At 33.9% G+C, this 27047-nt stretch overlaps 1 protein-coding gene and 1 long non-coding RNA gene across 10 annotated transcripts in view; one reads left to right on the plus strand and one right to left on the minus strand.

The window, feature by feature from the left end:
* Positions 1–27047, plus strand: part of ARHGAP21 (Rho GTPase activating protein 21) — a 148304-nt gene that overhangs the window by 40503 nt on the left and 80754 nt on the right. For all 7 annotated transcript variants that reach the window (XR_004229785.1, XM_031939856.1, XM_031939860.1 and 4 more), the window contains 2 exons: positions 14281–14460; positions 20194–20218. Coding sequence is in view for 6 of the 7 variants with exons in the window: in XM_031939856.1 (XP_031795716.1) it covers positions 14281–14460; positions 20194–20218 (205 nt within the window). In the remaining variant the exon portion in view is untranslated. The remainder of the gene's footprint in view (positions 1–14280; positions 14461–20193; positions 20219–27047) is intronic.
* Positions 3564–27047, minus strand: part of LOC116419463 — a 28200-nt gene continuing 4716 nt past the window's right edge. Inside the window, exons 4-5 of one of the 3 annotated variants that reach the window (XR_004229786.1) lie at positions 23680–23806; positions 14387–14453 (exon numbers count right to left, since the gene is read on the minus strand). This is a non-coding gene — a long non-coding RNA (uncharacterized LOC116419463). Of the gene's footprint in view, positions 4126–14352; positions 14454–23679; positions 23807–27047 lie in introns of those variants that run through there. The other 2 variants (XR_004229788.1, XR_004229787.1) reach the window with 2 other exon arrangements.

The raw sequence follows: 27047 nt of genomic DNA on the forward strand, positions 1-27047 counted from the left end.
TATCTATGGGTATTACCTACTAATGAGCACCATTGGGCTGAGCTACACATGTCTTTAGTTTGGATCCCTAAAGGGATCTCAGTTGTATAGGAATGTGAGGATGGTTCAGCCTAAGCTCATCACTACTGCTGGAAAACACTTGAATGGTTAAGTTAATGTATGAAATAGATCAAATCATGATAATTCATTAGTGTTATAAATGTACTAAAAAATTACTTATCAATGACTCATTAATTTGAACCTCCCCCCCAAAAAAATTTTTGCGATAATTCATACATAGCCCGAGTTAGACATTACATTTGAAATATATATATATTAACAAATATATATTTAATAAAATAGGTAAATAGGTAGCAAATTAAAGACAGTGCTGGATCTGGAGTCGGGGAGATAAGTTTAAATCTAGTCTCCGACTGTTACTACCTGTGTGATTTATGTTTGCCTCAGTTTCCTTATCTATTAAAATGGGAATAATAATAACACTTCCTTCCCAGGATCATTGTGAGGATTTTGTGAGGTAGTATTTGTAAAGTGCTATATAAATGCTATTTCCTCCCCACCCCCACCCCGCCCCATGCCATTGTATAATGCCTGATGATAGATAAAAGTTTTTGGAGACATTGCTCTCTCTAGTGACCTCCTGCACAATAGACCTCTTGGGCCTTCTTCACGCTCCCTGGAGTTTAGATGTCCACTTACATGACCCACAGTTCCAGCTCCACATTACTAGGCCAGACATTTTCTTTGGACACTTCCAATGAATCTCCTAGAAAGATCTCAAAAGTCAGCGTGTTTACAACGGGATTCTTTATTTCCTCCCACCTTGTCTTCCATTTCCCTCTTTAAAACTTGTTTATTTGTGTATCAGGTACCACCCTGGTCTGGTTACTCAAGTGTCCTTGACTCTTCACTCCCCAATCCCACCTTCCCAGGATCCAGTCAGTTTCCCAATCTTGTTAGTCTTGTGGATTTTATCTTTACAATCTCTCAAGTCCTTCCCCTCTGTCCTCATATAATCACACCCTATTGTAGGCTTTTCTGCAGTTCTGCCCCAGAGTATTACAGTAGAATCTTAAATAGGCTCCCTGTTTCAGTTCCCTTCTTTCTCCAACCTATCTTCCTTCCACACAGCTGCAAAAGTATTACCCGGAGCAGAAATATGACCTTGAGTCAATAAGCTCTAGTGGTTCCCAGTTGCCTCCAGAGTCAGGTACAAATTCTGTTTTACATTTAAAACCTTCCCAACTTGGCTTCAGTCAGTCAGTCAATAAGCATTATTCAGTGCCAGGCAGTAGGAAAAACAGAAAATGAAACTGTCTATATTTGCAAAAAATTTATATTCTAATGGATGTCATAGGAAGTACACATCAGTATATGCAGAATAAATGCATATACATATAAAGTAGTTAATTATAATTACTTTGGCAAGGAGGGTACTTGCAGAAATATAGGGACTCAAGAAAAACTTCATGTAGAAGGTGGTACTTGAGCTGCATGTTAAAGGGGGCTTAATGAGGAGGGATGAGTTAATTCTAAGTATATAAAATGCTTGTGCAGAGTGGCTGAGACAAAAAGAAATCAAGAGAAGATTTGTGAATAATGGAAGACGACCACTTTGGCTGAATTGATGAGGGAATAATGTCAAGTGTGACTTAGGACTAGATTGAGAAGGACAGTAAAAACGAAATAGAGGAGTTTATATTTTAACTTAGAGAGAGGCAACAGGGAACTACTAGAATGGGTTGAGTTGGGGAATGACAGAGTCAGATCAATGCTTAATGAAAATTATTGTCAGAAGTTCGTAGGGAAGACTAAAGTTGGAAGGACTTGAGGCAGAGAAACTAATTTGGACATTGTTGACATTAATCTAGCAAAGAGAGACTTCACTAAGACTGTAGATGGATAAATAGAGAGGAGTTGGATGCAAAGTATGTTGTGGTAGAGACAGCAAGATGTCCCCATTGTTTGATATGTGAGAGTAAGGAGTCCGGAATTGTGCTGAGGCTGCAAACTTAGGATATGGGAATGATGGTGGTCCCTTCATCAGAAATAGGTAAATTTGGAAGAAGGGAGAATTTAGAAGGAAAGGAATGAGTTTAGATTTGGACATGCTGAGTTTGAGATGTCTTTAGGACATCCATATTGAAATGTCCAGTAGACAACTGGTGATAAAAGACTAACTGCAGGAGAGAAGGGTGAGATAAATAGGTTTTTTGAGTGATCAACTTAAAAACTTGTGGTTTTCCAGGGAAGAGAATATAGAGGGAAAGAAGTAGAGGGGCTAGGACAGAACCTAGTGAATACTTGGTTAAGGAGCCTAATATGGATGAGAAAGAAGATAGCCAGGAGATGGAGAAAGAGCAGTCAGATAGGTAAGAGAGTATTGTCATCAAAAGCTGGAGGAGATAATATCCCAGAAGAGTATGCTTAACGTTGTCAACTGAATGTATCAGAGGTCAAGAATGACAAGGATTAAGGAAAGGTTATCATATTTGACAATTAAAAGGTCTTTGGTAACTTTGGGGGGAAAAAGTTTCAGTTGAGTAATGAGGTCAGAAGCCAAATGGAAAGGGTTGAGAAGTGAGTGAGAGGAGAGGAAGTTAAAGCAGCAAAAGTAGATGGCTTTGTGTAGGAATTTAAGAAAGAAGAGTTTGATAGCTTTGTGGGAGTGGGAGTTGTGGGGGGAGGGGACTGGGAGCTAGTGAAGGTTTTGTTTTTCTTTTTAGGGCGGGCAAGTCCTGGGCCAACTTGAAGGCAATGGGAAAGGAATCCTGTCTAGGAAGAAGTAAAAGATGGGGGTGGGAATGGGGTGTCTCCTGATTGAGGTTGCAAATGTAAAAAATGGGAGGGGTAGGGATTAACCAGAATGGCCCCTTTGTTACATCCATTCTCATTTTCACTGGAATCCTGAGTTGTCTAGGATAATTAATCTACCATTTAGAGCCTTGCTACAGTTGTTGAGTAATTATTATACAAGTTTTCTGGTGCCCAAATCACTTTTAAAAGAAGGAATGAGGAACAGCTACAGGTGGTGGCACAGTGAATAGAACATTGTCCCTGGAGTCAGGAGGATCTGAGTTCAAATGTGACCTCAGATAATTAACACTTACTAGCTATGTGACCCTGGGCAAGCCCACTTAAAGCAGTTACCTTGATTTTAAAAAAGGGTGGGGTTGAGAGGATTGAGAAGGGGTCCTCTCCTTTTTAGTGGGATTGAAGCAAACTTACCTTTATAAGTATTAATTTTTCAAAATTTTATTTCATGATTATGAATTTGACAAATATCAACTATATCTTCAAAGAAAAAAATTGTATGACATTGAATATTTTATGTAGTGTGTGTGTGTGTGTGTGTGTGTGTGTGTGTATGTGTACAGTGAGAGAGAGAGACAGACTGTTCTAGTACTACTATAGTTAAACAGTAATTTAAAGTAGAGTTAATTGAAAAAGTTACCTAATTTCCCTCTTTGTATTTCTTTGAACTTTGTTCTAAAGTATTTTTTAAAAAAATACATGCAATAGGTTCTGTCAATAAAGTTATTTAATTTAAAAAAATAAATAAATTGCTATTTTGGAAAAAAAAATTATTTGAAAAAATATATAAAACAGAATTGAGTTTGGATGTGATTATGCCATGTGTTGAATGTGCTGAATGTCCTGAACTAGAATCTACCTCAAAGATCATCTAGTCTACTTTCTTTTTACAGCAGGAATAGTTTCTACATCATTGACAAATAACCCATTAAACTTTATTTTAAAGTAAAAAAAAAAATAAAAAAAATCAAATACATGCGAATATTAGTGATTTTGTGCTTCATTAAATTTCTTTTATTACAAGTTATGCTCCATTGTAAAAACAGTACACGTAATTGTGTCACATAACATGTCTATATTTGCTTTATTAATCTGCTTCTTGGCAGTGAGGATGGGGAGTGAATTTATGGCTGAATTAGCTCATGAAATTGTAAGCTAAAGCACTACCCATTATAGCATCTTAGAGTATTGGAAGTGGGAGATACTTAAATGTCATTTAGTCCATCTCTCTTGTTTTATAGATGAGAAAGATTGTTCAGAGAAGTTGTGACTTGACCAAGATCACACAGTTCCTTAGTGATGGGATGAGACCTAGATAGATGAGACAATAGATTGTGCTATCTCAATTGTAGGCATTGTGTCTAAGATAAATTTACCAGAATTATGGGACTAGGCTTCTAAAATGGCCACAACCATCATAGGTAGTTTCTGGCTTAGCACATGATTTTAACAATGCAGTAAATGATTATCTCAAGTTTAATCATTTAGGAGCTGTTGTTTGTATGTGTGTATATGTATGCACATACATGTTGGTTAGTTGGTTGTTATCCTTTGCTCTCAAAAGGACCAAAATGACATAACTATGGTAGAGTCGAGTTAACAGTGTTTCTGACTGGTTGATCAGACCTACATGAGCTTGGAATACACTGCCACAGTCGAACACAAATAGTCCCCTTGAACATTTTTTTGGGGGGGATTCTCTATATTTGTGTATCTCGTGTTTTTTTTTTTTTTTGGGGGGGGGGGGCTAATTCACTTCTGCTTTGCTCACAAAACACAGCACCTTCTTTGCTGAAACCACGCCATGCTAGGTGATCCTGGGCCAGTGTCTCCCATGTCATTCAGTCAGTTATATAGTTCTTAAGAGAGACCTTGAGAGTGTCCTTGTATCACTTTTTCTGGCCATCACATGAGCTCTTGCCCTGCGTGAGTTCTCCATAAAATAATGTTTTTAGCAAGCATATATTTGGCTTTTGGACAATGTGGCCAGCCCAGTGATGTTGTGCTCTCTGCAGTAGAGTTGGAATGCTTGGCAGTTTAGTTCGAGAAAGGACCCCAGTGTCTCCCATCCTGTCCTGCCAGATAATCTTCAGAAGCTTCCTAAGAAAATTCAGATTGAAGCAATTCAGTTTCTTGATGTGGTGCTGGTATGTTGTCCAGGTTTTTACCTGCATACAGCAATGAGGTCAGCACAGTGGCTCTGTAGATCTTCAGTTAGATAGTCTAATATTCTTCTCTTCTTCCACACTTTCCTTCAGTGTCTCCCAAACTGAGCTAGCTGTGTGGAAAGTATACTGTCAAGGTAAGCAAACTGTCCACAGCAATCATAACTTCTCCATTTGCTGTAACTGATGGCTCCACACATGGATGGCGTAGTGCTGGCTGGTTTCTTGTTATTAATTGTTAGGCCAAACTTAGCCCAAGCAGCAGAGAATTGATCCATACTTTGTTGTTGCATCTCAGCTTTAGAGGCTGCACCGAGCATACAACCATCTACAAACAAAAAATCACGTTCCAACGCTCCCTCCACTTTAGTATTGGATGGTAGTCTTTTCACTGTGAAGAATGTACCATCAGTTCAATGGCTGATTTTGATTCCATGATTGTCCTCAAGAAGATGTTTGACAACATGGCTGAAACCATCATGCAAAAATAAAAGCACGGGAGCAAACACACAGCCTCATCTCTCTGCGTCGGTGACTGGGAAAGATAGAGAGCATTGCCCATTGTCCAGAATCCAGGCAAGCATGCCCTCATGAAACTGACTTAACTAGACTGATGAACTTCTCTGAGCACCCGAATTTGGATCACTACATTTTGTTGTTATCTTGAGAAATTACAGGTCAGGTACAGGTTGGAAATGGAAAAAGAGCAAATGTGTTTTCTGTGCAGATATTTTTGCAACAGTATGGAAAAGAACAGTATATTTTTGGTTTTGGGTTTTTTTTTTTTTTTTTTTTTTTAAGAATGAATGGATGTATCTGTGATACATAAATTCACTGTACTTAAGTCCTCTCAGTTTCACCTTTTCTGACCACCACATGAGCACTTTCCCTGTGAGAGTTCTTCATAAAATAATTTTTTAAGCAAGCATACATTTGGCTTTTGAGCCAAAGCACCTTTTATATTCCTAAATTCTTTTTATTACATGAAATATACATTGATTTTAGGATTGATGTTCTACAAATAATGTGTGAGTTATATTTTTTAACATCAAAGTTAATCATAGTTTAAGCTACTGTATTATAACTTAAAACATCTAATTCAGGGGTGAGCAACTTTTCTTAAGCTATTAGCCATGGGGAAAAATTAACTAAAGGCCAAATATAAAAATCAATTTAGTTTAATTCAGTCTCTCAAAACAAAATAAAGTTTCATGCTTCTGATTTTCATCTTCACAAACATATAGGAGCTCAAAGCATTAGCAAGTTTAAATGAACTTGATCAAAGTACAGATACTAACAAATGCATTAGCCACATTTTTAAGGGGATATTTACCTTTGAGAATTACTTGCACCAAAGAATCTAGTAGGGAAAATGTAATTAAGCACATATTTTACTGCTTGCTAGCAGTGGAAAGAGGTTGATATGAGGGTATAGATAAAATGAAGAAAAAAATGAAATTTTAAATTTTTGTTTCCACTTTAAGATTTTTTAATTTATTCCCTGTTATTAATGCTTATAACTAGTGGGAAAATAATAATAATAGATGTTTGATTGTTGATTGTTTCTTTTAGAATTGTCAGTAGAGTACTGATCTGTAGTCAAGAAAGATGCATATTCCTGAATTCAAATCTGGCTTCAGAACTTAATAGCTGTGGTCCCTGGGCAAGTCCCTTCATCCTATTTGCTTTAGTTGTCTTGTTTATAAAATGAGCTAGAAAAGGGACTGTCAGATCACTTCAATATCTTTGCCATGAAAACCCCAAATGGGATCATAGTGCATCAGACATTACTGAAAAATGACAACAATCTTTTTCTAGATACTATCTTCCTTTACCCTTTTCTGCTATACCTACTCTGTAACCTCTATTATCTATTTTCTTTGTTTTCATCCCCAAGTTACTGAAAAGTGTTGAATTGGATCCACTGCAAATTACTTTTAATCCAATTTCAATTGGACTATTATTGTTACATAGAAATCCTCTTAAATTCTCAGATTTATACTCTGTCATCATTCTTGTAGCAGATATTAAAACCTTTCTCCTTTCTTCCTCAATTCAATTCAGTTGAATTTATATTATATTAAACATATAATATATATATAAGGTAATATGCTAAGAGTCAGCATTACAAAGACAAAAATTAAACAGTCTGCCCACAGGCCACTCATTCTATTGGAGGAGGACAGGATATGAATTTGCAGAGTAAGAGTTAACTGCTTCCTAGAGAAGGTGAATATAACTTGTGAGCTGAGTCTTAAAGAAAAGAGAGAAGGAGGATTGAGTAGAGAAAGCATTCCATCAAGGGGGAATATAGCTTGTGTAAGCTTGCCCTGAGATTTGAAATAGATATTGCCATGTCCTTACCTCTTTCTACTTTTTGCCCTGAATGGGGCAATTGATGATACCATCGGAGTTATGAATCTTCTTGGGATGTAGGACTGTCTCCTTTTCAAACAACGGTGCCTCAAGTAGTAGTTTTGGGCCTGGAAACCTGTGCTATGAACTTTCTTGGGAGAGTCTTGGGATTAACAGCACTGTCTGGATTACTTTAGTCTACCTCTGGTAGCCTCTTCAATAGTTATCTCCCAGAATCAATATGTACATTTTTCATCTTAGACTCACAAAGTACATAACTGATCTGTCATCAATTTGCAGAACAAGAAAGGGAATCCAGACTGAGATGCCCTCTTCCAGAGAATCTGGCCCATGATTCCCATCTAATAGCCAGTTATGCTCATCCTTGAGAGGAAATGGAAAATAGGCAGAGGCAGCAGATGGAGAGTGTTGTAATATTCATTTCTTCTCTCCTTTGCATTTGTTCAAGTTGATCTTCAGTCCTTCACTAATACAATACACTCTCTACTCATCCTTTCAGGAATCTAAGCTTTCACTGGGATTGTGACCCATAGTCTTTCCACATGGGGAACATTTTCTTAAAAATCTACAATTTTTTTTTTAGTTCTACTCTCTTCTAACTGCCAAAATTAGAAACCATTATTCATAATTAAGGTTCTTCCTTTCTTCTTCATGATACTCATTCAATATCTAAGAATGTCTCTAAGATTTTTCATTTTTTTCTTCTCTGGGCTAAATATACTTCAACCATAATATAGTATGATATGGTTTCTAGTCTTTGCCCTGTTTTGGGTGTTCTCTCTGATGTACATTCTTACTCATCTGTGTCGTTCTCCAAATGGTGGTTCCCAGAACCAATCAAAAGCTCTCTGTAGTGGGACCTTTTTTTTTTTTTTTTTTTTTTTAAACCTCTCTAGTCCAGGACATAAGGCCTCTTGCAGATGAGGCAGTGTAGTGCTAGCTTTTGGCCACCAACCTTATCAATGTTGACTTATTGATAGAGTTTGAAGTTCTCCAAACCCATAGTCCTTTTTGTCAGATAAACCACAGTTGAGCTATGGCTCTCTCCTCTTGTACTTTGTATATAGGAACTCAATTAGAAGACATTCCATTTGTTCTTTTAAAATTTCAACTTAATTGATTTGGCCTAACTTTATAGCCTAAAATCTTTTTGAATCACAGGATTGTAGAAAATAGAACTGGAAAAAAACTTAAGAGATCATCCTTACTTTGTCATCTAATAGGTTAGCAGCAAATTTATTAAGTATGCCATGCTATTTTTATCTTTTTCCAAAGTACTGATAAAAATGACATGTCCGAGGCCACACCAGATAGGAAATACAGAGCTAAGAATTTACATTCTGGTTCTCTGAATTAATATCTAACATTTTTTGAACAGATCCTCAAAGAGAAGATCTCTTAAAAAACGCATATCTCGTGTAAATAGTTAAGATTTCCTAAATAGATGTATTGAGAAAACATGAATATAAGATAGAAACAAGAAATAGGATTCACCAAGTGTGCTTGTGAGAGGAAAAGCAATAGGAATCAAATCGTTGGGTACTAAAATTGTCTTTTCTGCCAACCATGGAAGATTCCATAACAAGGTCATTTAGTTATGTAAAATATCAAGTTTGAAAGATACTATAATAAAAGATAAAAGCTGATTTTTAAAAAATGTACATACAAATATGTATGTTATATACATAGTTATTACACTTGTGTGTATGCATACATAGATCTCTGTATAGTTTTTATTTCTACCTACTTTTCGGTCTTAAACTACTCCTTTTCAAATGTCCTGTACCTCCAGCACATTTTCCCTTTTACTAAGATTACAACTCCTACCTGTTCTTCTCTCCTCCTCCTCTTCCTCCCGACCCCATACCAAAAATTCATTCATTCTTTAATGTTGCCTCTTAGAATGATTATCTTTCTTCTTGAATCAGATACCACATCCTCCATGAAACCTGAGATTCCTTCTTATGATCTTGAGCAAGTTAGTTAAGTGCTCTATCTACCTCAGTTTTCTTACTCATCAAATCGGAATGATAGTAACAGTCCAGGGGTGTATTGAAGCTCAAAAGAGGCAATAGTTGTAAAGTGTTCTGCAGCGCACAGCACTTGGGTAGTACTCAACGAATGCTTCTTCTTTTCCTTTTCTTTCATTCCCTGCTTTTCCCCTCTTGGTTTTTTATTATTGTATACTAAAAATCAACAACAAACCTTTTGATTTTTGTAGGTTTATCGTATAGTTTGAAACTGCACTAGAACTCGTATCCAAATTAGTTTATTTGTTGATTCTCCAGAATTTTCTTAGTAAACTATCATATCATCAGCAAATAGACAAAGTGGAACAAAACTATTCCTCTCTATATATCTATAGTTTCCTTTATCTTACTGCTATTGCTACTATTTTTGGAACTATTATCAACTAGTGAGTAATGTGCTTATTGTACATATTTGCTGATCACAACATCCCTTTCTTAGAAACATTCTGTGGGCCCCATTGCTTGCTAACAACAGAAAGACTTCTTTATCTGTCCTTCAAAGATGACCACCCCAGAAGTTTTCCAGCACTCATGTCCTTCAAGTCAAAGCCTGCCTTCTTAGACTTTACTTCATGCACTGTGTGCTTCAGCCTCTCTGGATTACAAACTGCTGCTTGCTTTCCTGTTCTTTGTATATTTGCACATGGTAAGCCCTGGGTCTGTGACAACCTTCTGGTGTGTCTGCTTCACATTTTATGTTTTAAAGGTAACATTTTGTGTTTGTGGCAGCCCTGTTTGTAGTGGCTAGAAACTGGAAAGTGAATGGATGCCCATCAATTGGAGAATGGTTGGGTAAATTGTGGTATATGAATGTTATGGAATATTATTGTTCTGTAAGAAATGACCAGCAGGTTGAATACAGAGAGGCCTGGAGAGACTTACATGAAATGATGCTGAGTGAAATGAGCAGAACCAGGAGATCATTATATACTTCAACAACGATACTGTATGAGGATGTATTCTGATGGAAGTGGATTTCTTTGACAAAGAGAAGATCTAACTCAGTTTCAATTGATCAATGATGAACAGAAGCAGCTACACCCAGAGAAAGAACACTGGGAAATTAATGTAAACTGTTTGCATTTTGGTTTTTCTTCCCGGGTTATTTTTACTTTCTGAATCCAATTCTCCCTGTGCAACAAGAGAGCTGTTTGGTTCTGCACACGTATATTGTATCTAGGATATACTGTGACATATTTAACATGTATAGGACTGCTTGACATCTGGGGGAGGGGGTGGAGGGAAGGAGGGGAAAAGTTGGAACAGAAGTAAGTGCAAAGGATAATGTTATAAAAAATTACCCAGGCATGGGTTCTGTCAATAAAAAGTTATAATTATTTAAAATATATATATATATATATATATTTTAAATATATATTAAATTATTTATATAATATATATTTATATAATTTTAATATAATTTATATAATATAATAAAATTTATATAATTTATATAACATAATAATAAATTAAATTAAAATATAAATATTATATATATATATATACAGAAAAAAAATAAAGGTAACATTTTGTTAATCTCTTCTTCGAATCTCACCTCATGTGCTGCCTTCTCAGATGTACCCAATTAGAAGGGAACCTTGCTTTGTTATGAGAGGCTGGCTTTGTTCTTGGCATCTCTGTTCTAATTTGTATTTCTTTAATACAACAAGAAATTATTGGCTACCTGTGAATGTTCAAGGCACTCCACTAAGTGTGGAGCTTCTTTGATGAATGTATAAATCTTATCCTTAAAACTCATTCATGCCTTTTCATTCCAATGTGCCTTCTTTGCAGGCCTTCTAGGAGGTACTTTGTGAGGGCCAGTCCAGAGTGCTGATGGTCTTCCTCTTAACTTTGTAGATAGAAGACACACACACACACTCCTACTGTCATTAGTAAGATGTATTTAGCACTCCCTCCGCCCCCAAGACAGCCATCAATCCAATATAGGTTATACATGTATTATACATATATTTCTATATTAGGTATGTTATTGAAAGAAAATCAGAACAAAAGGGAGAAAGCAAGCAAACAACAACAACAACAACAAAAAGATGAAAATAGTATGCTTTGATTCATGTTAACTTTCCGTAGTTCTCTCTCTGACTGCAGCTGGCATTTTCCATCCCAAGTCTATTGGAATTGTCAATAATACATTAGTAATATATTAGTATTAATATATTAGTAATATATTGCTGAGATCTGTCATAGTTGATCATCACATAGTCTTGCTCTTACTGTGTTCAATATCTCCTGGTTCTGTTCACTTCACTCAGCATCAGTTCATGTGAGTCTCTCCAGGCTTTTCTGAAATCAGCCTGCTCATCATTTCTTATAGAAAAATAGTACTCCATTACATTCATATTCCGTAATTAATTCAGACAATTGATGGGCATCGGTTCAATTTCCAATTTCCTGCTATCACAAAAGAGCATGTGGATCCTTCCCCCATCAGCCCCAGTAGGGATATTATTGGATCAAAGTATGCAAGTTTTATATAGTCTTTAGTCATAGTTCCAAATTGATCTCCAAAATAGTTGGATCAATTCACTATTCCAAAAACAGAATTTCAGTTTTCCCACATTCCCTCTAACATTTATCATTTTCTTTTCCTGTCATCTTAGCCTATTTGAGAAATGTGAGGTAGTGCCTCTTAGTTGTTTTAATTTGCATTTCTCTAATAAATAGTGACTTGGAACATTTTTTTCATATTACTATAAATCGCTTTAATTTCTGCATCTTAAGAAATCGTTTGACCATTTATCAATTGGAGAATGACTTGCATTGCTATAAATTTGACTCACTTCTCTATTTTAGAAATGAGGCCTTTATCAGAAATGCTGACTTTAAAAAGTTTCCTTCGGCGTTAGTTTTGTTTGGGCAAAACCTTTTTAATTTAATGTAATCACAATTATCCATTTTGCATTTCATAACCTTCTCTAGTTCCTCTTTAGCCATAAATTCCTCCCTTCTCCAAAGATCTGACAGGTAAACCATTCCTTGCTTTTCTGATTTGTTTATAATCACCTTTAATATCTAACCATGAATCAGTTTTGACCTTATCCTCGATCTATAGTGTGAAATGACTAGAAAGAAGACTCTTGTTTACATGATTTGTGTCCAAGGAAATTTTGCTGAAAGAATAGTTACCAAAAAAAAATAAGTCTTTTCTTAAAAGAAGAAAGTTGGGTCATTAAAATGTAGTATTTCAAATACAATTGCATGATTTCTCAAATGGACTGCTTTCTTATTTTCTGTCGTAAGCCCCATTTGCTATCGATAGGTAAATCTTAATCCAAGGTGCATATATTAATATTAATGTTCTTTTATATATCATAAACTGGACAATTCCGTGTGTGTGTGTGTGTGTGTGTGTGAGAGAGAGAGAGAGAGAGAGAACACGTGAGCAAGAGGGAGAGAGAATGAGAATATATGGTTCAACCAAACACTTTTGAGTCATTTTGGTCTTATTTGGGAGACTCTGTGGTGGGGTCCAAAAAGTCACTGCAGTGTCTTCTTCAAATAAGAACATCTGGAAGACATATCCTATTCAAGTCTTTTCTTCCTTATGAATTCTGCTGAACATCCTCTGATAGCCAGTAAGGTCATAGAATAGGTTATAGGTTATTTCTATTAAATCTTTAAAAGAATCATGATTACGATGTATTTATGGGGAATTTCATATTGGAGGAGAACCTAAGGTACTATTTTGTGTCCTCTTTAAGCAAATTTTTCTGTAGGTAACAAACAGTAAACAACAGTGAGATGTTTTATTTCCTGTACCCTTTGGCCAATTGTATGATCATTTACAAAAGCTTTCTAATCATTGAGTATACTTTAGTTTTGGTAGTCAAAACATTAATGTTGTTTAATTTCCTTAAAGTGAGATGCTGGGAATATTCTCAGAATTTTTTAGGGTTATTGTTTTTATTTTTATTTTTTTTTGATGTCACGTGATGAATTTGACCAATGCCAATTTTTTTCATAATTCTTTTTTAAAAATTCCATTGCAATAGCTCCATCATGTAATACTTTTAATTTTGGTATAATATTAAGTACTTAACTCTTTAAAAAATTATTTTTCTTCAAAATGTTCTGAGAACGATCTATTTGTGTCAGTATACTGGGAATCTCCATGTGTAATGATTAATTTATAGAAATCAGCTTCTCTTTTGGAAGGGTTATTTTTATTTAAGTCATTTAATTTGCTCTTTTAAATGTGGATACTAATAATAATGTGGATCCTGGAAATAGGTTTAAAAAAAGTTTTTTTTTTTTTTCAGAATTTTGAAAAAAAAGTAAATTTATATTCAGGATTTTGAAGATATATAAGATTTTTTAAAATGGGAATAGAAAATCTGTTGTTAGTGAGGTACTCACGTAGTTAGCTCCTGTTTAAAACCATAGGTTGGACAGAGGAAGAACTTTTTTCTTTTGTAGTTCTTAGGGCTTTATATTATATGGCTATTATAATTTGGGTGAATTTTCTCTTTTATAGGCGGATCGTGTACTAATGACTAAATTGTGTCATTGCTTGAATTTTTTTTTTTTTTTTTTTTTGGTCTTAGCAAAAGAGTGGGGTGGGAGTTAATTTTGAAAGTTGTGTACTTTGTTAAAATTTATCTGTAATGAATGTATAGGTATTTATCTCTTAACATCTCAAGTACAATATTGTTTTTACACCTTAATCAGAGTCATTGGAGATTTAGTGATACAGATCTTTGTACTAGAAGAATTTGTAGAAATTGTTTTATGGTAGTATTTCAGTGAATTGCTTTGTGTTTGCTTATTTTTAGATGAAAAGGACTGGATATCACAAAGTTGTGATTTTTTTTTTTAAGTGTATCAAAATTGTATTGTAAAACAAACTTTTTCTTTATTTTCATTCATTTTAGGTAGCCAAAAATAAAGATGGGAAAGAACAAAGTGAAACAGTATCACCATCTGAAGATGAAACATTTTCTTGGCCGGGTCCAAAAACGGTTATGTTGAAGAGAACATCTCAAGGCTTTGGTTTTACTTTAAGGCATTTTATTGTTTATCCACCAGAGTCTGCTATTCATATTTCCTGTAAGGTAAGAGAGAAATAACTAGAATTGGGTGTATACAGGGGGAAAAAGTAACTTTACTTTTCTATATCTATTGTTTTCTGTCTACTTTCTCTCATTTGTTTTTACTTTTTTTATGATCTCTACATTTTGAATTTTATTTATATGTGAATTTTATATTGGTAACAAACCTCTTGTACTACTAAAAATGTTATATAGAGTTGAGAGTTATAATACCAACTGTAAAGCATATGTAATGAAATGTAAATAAGTGGATGTAGGCTCTGTTCCTAAGTGTACTTTTATCCTTCTATTAAGAATTTTATTGGATTTTCCAAAACTTTTCTTCTTAGGGACCTCTTGTACCTTGATTTTTCTTTTCTAGTATTTAATTTCCAATAATGCTAAGCAGGTAGAAGTTGGTTGGAAAATATTTAAGTGGCTGTATTGTAAAACATTTGAATCGGAAATTAGTAATAGTAATGCTGTGGCCAAAGTGCATTTCACATGGTGGCCAAACCTAATGATGAGCATTTCTTTACTTAGCTAACCTGATGCCCAGCCAGAAAACATATGTGGTCATTGGAGCCATAATGGAATTCATTTTCCAGACTGTTTCAATACCTGCTCAGGGTTTACCTCTCTATTATTATGATCTTCAAAGATCTGAAGTCACCTCTGTATCATCCAGAAGCACTGGAGTAACATGTTAAATCCTAAAAGATAGTTCCTCACTAAAGTGGATTATAGCCATTGGTGTGCCTTGCACCCTGTTTTACGAATACTGACTTAAAAATAGTGTGAAACCTGATTTTAGAAAATATGGAGCTATCTTTGTTTTTTTTTTTTTTTTTTTTTGTACAATTTTTAAAAATTTATGCTTCTGTTGAGTTCTTAAGGAATATGAATTGGGTATTAAAGCATTTTGGAAAAGTCTTAAGAAGTGACTACAGTTGTACTTTTTCTTTTCTAAAGAGTTAGTTGTAGGATGATAGCTGCTTCTAAAATTACTGGGTCATCTAGGATCAACTTTTAAAGTATCTTTGATTGAGATTGGAATTTAGAAGTGTTGACTTCCATTTTGTACTTGCATCTTCTAGACACTTTTTAAAAACATAGTAAGCAGATGAAATTATTTAATATTTTACTGAATCTTTATTGTATATACGTATGTGTATGTAGATAGACACATACATAGATACATAGATAGATATGTATGGATAATATGTTTAAAAATGTCACCAAAATGAAAAGAGAAGAAGAGAGAGGGAAACATCATTACTCTCGGAAATTGTTGTATTGACGTTTCAGCCTAATGTTCATTCATTGCAGATACTCTATCCAAACAAGTTTTACAATAGTAAGGTTAATATTTAGTTCATTGTTTATTGTGTCTGTCTCATAGAATACTGTGCTAGGGTGGGTGGAGGAATGCAGAATTTAGATAAGATAAAGCCCTGCCCTGAAGAATTTAGAGCATAGGATAGTAAGGGGGTGGTGGGGTGTGTGACACATAGAAATAGTTAGAATTGATTAATTAACATCAGGTAACTACATCAGAAGCATGAGCCAAGAGCCATGAAGTCCAAATGGGAAAATATTATCATTGACTTGGAATCAGGGAAGCTTTCCTGGAAGATGAGAGATTTGATTGAGATTTTAAGTAATTTTAAGCTAAGTAAAGACTCTACATGTTATTAAGGGAAGGAGCATTTCACATAGGAAAAAGCAGTTGCAGAGGCAGGAAAGTTCTGGTTGTGTAGAAGAAAGAGAAAGCAAGTAAGCCATGCATTGAATGCATGGAAGAGAAATTTAAGTTATGTTTTTAGTTCATGAAATTGTGTTTGTTTCTAAGCCTTTTTGTTGTTGTTGTTTGTTTTAGATTTTTTTTTTTTTTTTTTTTTTTGATTTGATGTTAGAAAACAAGACTTCTTGAGCCCACTTATCAGACAACTTACAATGTGAACATTTGGCTCAACTTAGCCATTGTATCTCAGTTCCATTACGCTCTCCTTTTAATAATTTGTGCTACTGCCGCCTGAATGTTACAGCTTAGCTCTCTTGTTAGCAAGCCAGGACAAAGCTTCTTAGTAGATTGGACTAGACACAAGACTAAAGCTTCACTTAGATAACTTGCCTCTTAGCTCTTCAACAAAAAAGCCCTCATTTAGCCCAAGACCAGAGACTCGGGTATTAATACCTCTTGTTTCTAGGACATTGTCTGTAGGAAAGGCTGGTAATATCTGACCCAGTCCTTAAAAGGACTGACAACTATCTTTGCCATCAGAATGATTCTTCAGGCTGGCAGCATCAGTCAGAAGGTACTACATTCCCATTCTACAGATACCAAACCCTTACTGCTCACCCTCCTAATTCTAAAAATACATAATCATTCCTGCTTTCTATTTGAACCACTGTAATATCTACTTCCATAGTATTCCCTTGGAATTCATACTCTTTTGTCAGTAAACTTTATCTTAGACTTCTTTTCCCATTCTCTTTTCTGGCTCTTACAAAGATCTGACTTACTCCCAAAAGACATTGTATCCTTGGCTGTCCTTTCCAGTACAATGGTCTGAGAGGGAAGAGTACTCATGGATTAGATTAAAACAGCTAGCTGCTGTAGTAGATAGAATTCTGGACCTCCAGTTAGTTAGATCTGAATTCAAATATGGTCTCAGACACTCAGTAGCTATAAGGTCCTAGGCAAATTACATAGCCACTATCTAATTCAGTTTCCTTATGTGTAAAATGGGGAGAATAATAACTACCCCTCCCAGGTGTTAAGGATAAAGTGAGCTAATGTTTGTAAAACATTAAAACAAACTTTAAAGTGCTACATAAAATGCTAGTGATTGTTGTTGTTTTAACATACTTTGTCCTCCTCTGCCATTTCCATATTCTCTTTTTATTGTCAGCATTCAATTTATTCTCTTTTGAAGTTCACTCTATCAAAATATTACCAAATATTATTTTCATATATTATCTCTCTGCCTATCTTCATTTTAACTTTTTTTTGTGTGTGTGCCAGTTTTCTCTGGGTCCCATTTAATTCTTCTTTCTCAAATTCAGCCTTTCTATTGCAATCCTTGCTCTTAGATGCTTTTTAAAAATTTAAGTAAAATTAATTTACTTAAATGACATAACTCTAAGTAGTTCAGACTGGTCAAAATCTATATAATTTTGCAGTACATTTTAGTAAAAACTTTTTTAGCTCAGTATTCAGATCCTTTAGAAATGATTAAAGATATTCAGGAACTGTTATTATTTTAAATGTTTTGAGAGAACATGACTTCAATTCAGGAAGATTTGAGACCCATTCCCATCTTAGATATTTAACTATTTATATGCCTTTGGTCACACTACTTACCCTTTCTGAGCCTCAGTTTCCTCATCTATAAAAGAAGGGGTTTGAACCCAATGGCCTCTAGCCTTCCAGCTCTATAAAAGAAGGGGTTTGAACTCAATGGCCTCTAAAGTGCCTTCCAGTCTGTATTTGTTGGAAAAAATTTTTGCCTTATTTTAAAAATAATCTACGTTAGTTAGAAATGACATGTAACTATTTAAATTTCATGGTTTTATAATGTCATTTTAACTTCACTTTTGATCAATTCTTAGGAAGGATTCAGAAAGAGAAGCAAATCTGATAGAAACATTTGAAAAATTTGGGGTTTTGGTTATGTTTTCTCATATACTTATAAACTCAGCCTCTTATTTTGGCATTCCTTCAAATAGTCCACGTTTATAATTCTTTTCTTGCTCATTCCTTCCACTCTTCCTCAGCCTTTACAGAAACAATTATACCCTTTATAATGACCTCTACACATTCCACATCAATGGCCAAAAATTATGAAGTCCTTTTTCTATCCTCCTTTCTCTCCTTCCTAGAGATGTTATTTATTTGTCCTTACTCTAGTGTGCAGTCCTTCTCCTTCTAAGATCTCTCTCTAATTATCACCTCTGTTCTGACTTTCCTTTCTTCCTTATTTTGAATTACTTCACCATTATACCGTCTTCTACTTTGAAATCCTTTAGTCCTTTCTTGTCCCCTGTCATATTCACAGGCTTCTTAGGCATTCGGAAGAAGTCATACAACTATGTTGTTTAAACTATCTGATCTCATCTGGTTCTTCACTGCTCTAAGACATTCCTTTTACTCTTCCATTTTTGACTATCAGTGTCCAGAGAAGCTTTCCAAAGCTCACTCTTCTCAAGCCTCCCATCACCTCTTCATCAGAAACTAAAGTAGAGGAGGAGAGCATGGAAGTTCTTTTACTCTTCCATTTTTGTCCATCAGTACCCAGAGAAGCTTTCCAAAATTTGCTCTTTTCAAGCCTGTACCATCACCTCTTCATCCAAAACTTAAATAGAGGAGGAGAAAATGGGAATCAGTGTCCTGGGTTTCATATGGGAGAAGAAAAAAACTTGTGACAAATAGATACTTTTTGCTTAGTGTAAAGTAAATATAAAGCAAGTTTCTTGCTTAAGGAACTCACATTCTAAGGTGCACAAAGAACTCATCCTTTTTTCCCCGTCAACAGTTTTTCTAGATGATCTCTTCATGTCAATAAGTTCAATTACTATTGCAATATAAGTTCAATTACTATTGCAATGTGGAAGATTTCTTAGATCTGTATCCTCAGCCTTACTCTTCTCCGAGTCTTCTCTTGTATCACCACTTGCCTTTTAGATATTTCCAACTCCACATCTATTAGGCTTCTTAAACTCAACATGTCCAGAATAACTATTTTCTTGTCCTCAGAACCAATCTCCCTTTCTTCATAATTTAACTTTTTGTACACGATAACCATCATCCTTCTAGTCAACGTATCTATCAAAGCCGAAAGAACAGGTGGTTATTTATGGTCAGATGAAGAAATTTCAGAATAATAGATTGTCAAGATAGAAGTCTAGTGAGTATGATAGCAAGAGCTCTGTTGTGCCTGAGGTGGCCTCTGCAGTTGTAGTTGGAAGAGGTTAATGAACTAGAAAACAAAAGTATTTGAGGAGACAGCAAGTATATACAAGTCCCCAGATATAAGGGCAGTAGTTGAAATGGCATAGCTCTAGGTCCTGAACACCTTCAGAAAGGAGAAAGAGATTGACCAACTTCTGCGTGGGTGGGTTAACAAGCACCAGGAACTTGGATAGAACAGGACATCAAGAGGGAGTGAACTTGAACAGTGGAAAAGTTTGCTGATTGGAGGTGACCAGGGGAGTGCTGGAAGTGACAGTGAGGAAGAGGTGGCAGTTTCTCACCTGATCCAGCGTACATATGGGATGTCAGGACAAGAAGATTTTTATTCCTTGCTGACTTTATTTCCTCATTAGATGGTTTCCACTAGACTCTAAATTGATGAAGCTAATGGTACTTAAAAAAATCAGAACAGTGAATGTGTGAGCTGTTCAGTATAAACAATTTAATAATTGTTTTAAGTTGATCTACAAATGGGATACTATAAAAATTATTGTTGGTCTTTTATTTTTCTAATATCTTTATAGTAACAAATTCAATTTGGTTTGGTAACAAATTGATGTATCAGTTCAAATTGAATGAATATATTACTTTTAGTGACTTTTTTTTTTTTTAAGATATGTCAGTCCACAAAGTTTTATAAGTACTTGTTTTTCAGTTAATGCAAAAAAAAAAAAAAAAAGGCACTTAAGGAGAGAGCTGCTGGTTTAAAGTAAACTGAAATTTTCAATTTAATTTTCAGTGGTACAATCAGACTTTATTTCTATTTGCTTTTTCTTTCATAGGATGAAGAGAATGGAAACAGAGGAGGTATGTTTATGAATTTTAATTTTCTATAGATGTTTCTATGGCTAATGCCTTTTTTTCTCCTTTAGGTGATATTAAAAGAGATGCTAACTGTAGAGTTTAAAGATATGAAAATGGTCATTATGAGAATGGTTAAACTCATTATGTACTATAGGTTATAATTGTTCTATATTGCTTAATGTACTACATTACCCTTAAATTAGAAGCATAATTTGATTATTAATAGTATGCCAGTAGAACTTAGGTTTGGCATTATGCGTTGTTATACAGTGGCACAAATACAAGATACAATAACATTGGTCATTTTGTAGAACATAATTTGAACTTTCTGAATGATTTATATTCTTTCTAAATGTGCTGACTGGCTTGATTAATTAAGAAAGATTTTCATGATTCTGATAGCTTTGGTTCTGGTTATTCTATGGGAATTAGTCCTATTTTAATTGTTAAGCTTTTCCTTTGAATGACAAAGTAACCACTGAGAAGTAGGAGTAGACCATCCTATGCTTAGAAATCCTAGGGGAACATTCTGGGGAGTATACAGTTTTCCAAAATAGGGAGGGTAATAAGGATGATTCTTAATTGGATGTAATTACTTGGTTGCTACCTTGAACTAATTATAAAATGCTACTTCCTGTCCCATTAACCTTATTATTTTGGAATATAAAATGGCAGTTTGACATCTGTAGAAGCAGTAAACTTAGTTAAATATGTGATATACTTAAAATCTATTTCTGAAATGAACTGTTATTTGAGATCAGTAAAAACAAAATAGAATTATTGCAAGTCTATTAATTTATTGTATGGATTAAATGAATCATGTGTGGATAGAAGAGTCTCAAGTCCCAAAGTCCTTTTCCTTCCTAAAGCTTTTTCTCTTCCCAATTTGTAATTTATTTACCAATCCAGAACACTTGGGAAAGAACTGCTCTAGCTAGACAAAGGATTCTTAATCTTTTTTTTCCCCTCTCATGGATCCCTTTGGCAATGGCCTTATGAAATCTGTGGAATCCTTCTCAAAATAATGTTTTTAAAGGCATACAATAAAGGACATAGAATTACAAAGGAAATCAATTTTATGAAATGACATCATTAAAATTTTTTAAAAGTTCACAGAGCCCAGGTTAAGAATCCTTGTTCTGAAGAGTTACCTTGCATACAAATGTAGAAAAGTACCTTCCTTTAGGCATATGTAGAATACTGATACATAGGAGTAGCAGACTCTTTTCTGTTCATCCTATCTATACTCTTGAGAGAGTAAAATGTGTTCTGTACATCCTAGATCAGATTCTGAGTACATTTTCCTACAAATCAATAATTCTTAGGTGTAGTTAAAAGTAGTGCAATTTAATAAAATGTTTCAGGTACGTTACAGTTTCAGTGAGCTTTTGCTAATAGGCCTTGGACAGTGCCTACCACTCTGAATGAAATAGACTTTTAGATATAGCAAATACATGGATCTGTTCTGTGTGACTAAACTATATTTTATAAAGAGGGTGTTTTTTATATTTTGGAGAAGGGGTGGTATTAATAGTGTTTCCAAAAAGAAAGAAAAAACATTAATATAAACATTTTTAAATGCACAGGAGAGAAAATGGTTGGAGGGAAAAGAGACTAGAGGGGGCAGCTAGGTGGCACAGTGTGAGCACCAGTCCTGAAGTCAGGAGGACCTGAGTTCAAATATGGTCTCAGATACTTAATAATTCCTAGCTGTGTAATCCTGGGCAAGTCACTTAATCCCAATTAAGCAAAAAATAAAATAAAATAAAATCTGAGAGAGTGTGACTAGAGGGACAACTATTGGAATTAATGAGTTTAATTTTAATATGCACTTTAGTTTATAGATTATAGTTTCTTGGTTTTTAAATGAAAATCATGGTTCTTTTGCTGTACTCTTTCTATGTTCTTTGTAAATGCAAATTTACAAAGTTCATTTTTTTTGGTGTTTGAAAATCAGCATAATAGAGTTTTTCAGTTTAAAAAAGAAACTCCACAATATATAAAATTATTTGAATGAGGAAATGTGTTAATAGGTTTCAAACAGCTAATTTAGGAATGGAGTTTTATAATATATCCTAGATAAGAATTTGAGGCTGCTTGTATGTAATTTATAAATGTAATACCACTTTTTAATCTCCTTGTACTTTGTATCTATTTTTTTTTTCTTGATAATATATTCCAAGTTTTTCAGGTTATAAACATTGTTTTAAAAAAATAACACGGAATCCTAGCTTTTAGTGGAAAGTTTAGATATCTGATTTTCTTTCAGAACCTTTGGAGAGCCTAGAAATTCATAATTCTATAAAACTGACAAAAAACTTTTTTTCCCCTCTTTTTCATTGTTTAGTTTCTTTTAGAAGCATATTTATTTTATAATACATTCAGGTTCTTTTTTCATTTTGATATTTTATCTTTTTACCTTGTGTTTTTCTATTCCTTCTCTACTTTTTCCTTTCGTGAAATGTGTATACGTATGTTTAAAAAGTAATAATCTTTATAAGAAAAAACAATCTGATTTAAACAGAAAACTTTTTAGGGAATAATCAAGGGTACATGTGTAATACTGATATCTTAAAGGCAGTATAATTCAGACCACTAATCTCTCCAAGGAGAATCCTGTTAACAGTAACAAAACATAATGAAGGTTTGTTTTGTTTTGTTTTTTAAGTCCACTAAGTTGCTATCATCTTTTTCCAACTGTTATTTGAGCAGAAATTGTTCCAATTTTTTTGAAAGGATACCCCTTCTCTCCTCTTCCTGCCGAGGTTATGAACATTCATCTTGTCTTTTAAGTAGCAGTATAGTACATTCTTAGAGAAACAAATCAGCCCTTCTCCTATCTAAAAGTTTTAGTTGTTTGTAGACTTGATTTATGAGGGCTAAGAAAATTCTTCTCTGAAACACTTATAGGTTAGGCAGCAATTATTAATCACTTCCTCGGTATTAAGCATTGTTGTAAGAACAGAGAACACACAAAGAAATGCAGAAATAATCCATATTCTCAAAGAACTCCCATTCCAAAGAAGGAGAGAACGTGTAAACATATCTGTACATACCAGATACATGTAGTATAAACAAAAGCTCTAATCATGGAGAGGAGGCAGTGGAATGCAATAAAGGAAAGCCTCTTTGAGGAAAAGGAGAGTGATAGTTGAGGCAAGGGCGAGTCAGTCCCAGGAGCATGGACTACTCTTCTTATAGTCTTGATAGGGCTACTAGACTAGGACATGTAATGACTACCTTATTTTCATGCCCTACCTAGTCTCCTTATGTATTACAGTTCTCAGGGCATGAAAATAGAAGTTGCCTTTCTGATTTCTGACCCAGGTTCACAACTTACTTTCTTCAATTCCTCAATGCATGTATCCATTTAGTTGCTAAATCTTATATTTTCCTTAACATCATCTTAGATTTGTTTCCTTTTCTCAATCACACTCTCATCCAGACTCTTCATTATTGCTTACCAACATTGCAGTAGTCTTCTTATTGGCCTTCCTGCCTCAGGTCTCTCCCCTCTGTAGTTTTCAACAAAGCTGTCAGAATGACTGTCCTGAAGTACCAGTCTGACTACATCTAGTGTTTTCCTTTTAACTGTAGGATCAAATGTTGTTTCATCTTTATCCCTTTTTTAATTTTAATTTTTATTTGTTTCGTAATATATGCAATTGTACAGTAGAAGTTTGTGTAATTTGTAAATATATGCACACATAATGAGATTGTGCTTTTTTTTTCTTTTTCTTTTTTTGGTAAAACATTTTTATTAAAGATTTTTAATTTTCAGAAGACATTCATGGATAATTTTTCAACATTAACCCTTGCAAAACCTAGTGTCCAATTTTTCCCCTTCTTCCCTCCAGTCCCTTTCCTGGATATTAAGTAATCCAATATATGTTAAACATGGTAAAAGTATATATTAAATCCAATATATGCATATATATTTATACAATTATCTTGCTGCACAAGAAAAATCAAATCAAAAAGGGAAAAAATGAGAAAGAAAATAAAATGCAAGCAAACAACAACAAAAATAATGAGAATGCTGTGTTGTGAACCACACTCAGTTCCCACACTCCTCTCTCTGGTTGTAGATGGCTCTCTTCATCACAAGATCATTGGAAGTGGTCTAAATCATCTCATTGTCAAAAAGTGTGCTCAAATATTTTTACCGATAGGAGTACACAATCAAAAATGTTTGGAAACTACTTATCTAAAGTAGAGGTGTCACAGTCCCAAAGTTCCAGAGTAAACCCAGGAGATGGATTAAAATGTCCTTGGAAGAAGTTTAACAAATAAAAATACAATACAACATAATATTAATTTGTAGTTTTCTAAGACACTATGTAGCCATTCTAGAACTGTGATGTTTGTTTGTTTTAAGCAAGTTTGACTTCACTAGCCTAAGAATTAGAGAATTCAGAATCAACAAAACTAATAGAATATATTGGCATTAGTTAGTGTTGATACTAGCTCTGCAAGGTGAAGACATGTAAGAAGTTTCATTTACTGTTCCCAAAGCAGATTCCTGCTACTCTTACAACTCTGAAATTGGGAGGAATGTGAGTCCTAGAGAGGAGCTTCACAGATAGAAACCTTAAAGGTCCATCTAGTCCAACCCCTCAGGACTTTTTTTTAATATGAGGCCCTGTCTCACTCCTAACAGTTTTTCAGATCTTTGAGTTTGTCATATACTAGACAACTTGTAGATTTGTTCCATATATTATGTACCTAGTCTGTTTAATTAATCAACCTATCCTTTTACCCAGGAATGAAATTTTGTCTGTTATAGCTTTGTCCTATAGTTTAAGATTTGGCACTGCTAGGCATCCTTTCTTCCCATTTAAAAATTTATTTTATTTTATTTTATTTTTTGTAGCTTTTTATTTACAAGATATATGCATGGGTAATTTTTCACCATTGACAATTGCAAAACCTTTTGTGACCATTTTTCCCCTCCTTCCTCCTCACCCCCTCCCCCAAATGGCAGGTTGACCAATACATGTTGTATATGTTAAATAACAATATATATATATATGCATGTCCATACAATTAAAAAAATGATTTTCTTTATATTCTTGCTCTTTTGTTTCTCTAGATGAATTTTATTATTTTTTTTCTAGCTCTATAAAATAGTCCTTTGGATGGTTTGGCATGGAACTGGATAAGTAAATTAATTTTGTTAGTATTTACATTTTTATTACATTGTCTCAACCCATCCATGAGCAATTAATGTTTCTCTAATTATTTAGATCTGTGTATGTAAGAAGAATGTTTTAAATTATGTTCACATAATTCATTTATATGGTTCTCAGCCAAGATATTCCAAAATATTTTATACTATAATTTTACTTTAAATGGAATTTCTTTTCCTTTTGCAATTTTGTCAATAATATACAAAAAACTTTATTGAAGTTGTTTCGATTAGTTTTTTATAACATTTTCTAAGTAAAGAATCATATCATCTGTGAAAAGTAATGTTACCTTTTTTTGTTTTTTAACAGCAAGAGAGTGTTATATTTTGTCAAAAATCTTTTCTGAATCTCTTGAAACATAAGATTTTGTGTTAGTTTTGTTAATATGGTCAGTTATGCTTGTATTTTTCCTAATGTTGAATCAGTCTTTCTTCCTTGGTATAAAGTACAGCCTGATTGTAATGTTTGATCTTTGTGATGTATTGCTGCAATCTCTTGATAATATCATTTATTAATTAGAGAGATTGATCTGTAGTTTTCATTTTCTGTTTTGACTTTTCCTGGTTTAGGTATCAAGACTGTATTTGTATTATGGGCTGAATTTGAAAGGAGCCTTTATTTTTTTCCATTTTATGTAATATTGGAATGGTTTGTTCTTTAAATGTTTGATAGAATTAGTTTATAAATCCATTTGGTCTAGTTATTGTTTTTTCCCTTTGTGAGTTCATTTGTGATTTGACTTGCTCAGTTTCTTTTTCTATATTAGGTCTGTTTAAGTATTCTAGGCAATTTATGTTTCTGTGATTATTCATCCACTTTATTTAGATTATTTTATATAGTTGGGTAAAATAGCTCCTAATTATTTTATTTCTTCATTAGTTCTGAATTCATTTGAAAAAATTTCGATAACTGGTCATTTTCTTTTTTTAGTTTAATATCTTATGTTTCGTGGGTGGGGCTATGTGACACAGTAAGAGCAATTAATAAATTCAGTGAATTTTTTACTTTAAATTTTGTTAATCCCTCTTGATTTTTCTTTTTGTAGTATTTCTATTTTGGTGTTTAATTAGGAGGTTTTAATTTCTTAGTTTTCTGTTGATGTGTTTGTTTTTTACTTGCATGCCAAATTCATTGCTCTTTTATTTCTGAAAGCATTTAGAGATATGAATTTCCTTCTGCTTTGGCTGTATCCTACAAATTTTGTTATATTGTCTTATTGTTATTATCTTTAATGAAACTTTTTATGATTTGTTTTTCGACTCGCCTATACTTTAGGATTATGTTAGATTACAACTTTTAAATCTTTGCTTCGGAGGCCCTTTACTGAATATGATTTCAGTAACTCAATTATCAGTGCATTATGCTTGAGAAAAGTTGCATTTAATATTTCTGCTTTTCTTCATTTGTCTGTGATTTTTTTGAGCCTTAGTACATGATCATTTTTTGTGATTGTGTCTTATCTACACAGTTGAGAAATTGATACACTTCCTTTCTATTTCTATTCAGTATTCTCTAGAAATCTAGCAAATGAAACTTTTCTAAAATTCTATTTAATTACTTAACTTTCCTATTTATTTTATGGTTAGATTTTTCTACATCCAAGAGATATAAATTGAGATATCCCAATGTTATAGATTTTTTTG

The sequence above is a fragment of the Sarcophilus harrisii genome, chromosome 5 (genome assembly GCF_902635505.1).
Source record: "Sarcophilus harrisii chromosome 5, mSarHar1.11, whole genome shotgun sequence".
Classification (NCBI taxonomy): Eukaryota; Metazoa; Chordata; class Mammalia; order Dasyuromorphia; family Dasyuridae; genus Sarcophilus; species Sarcophilus harrisii.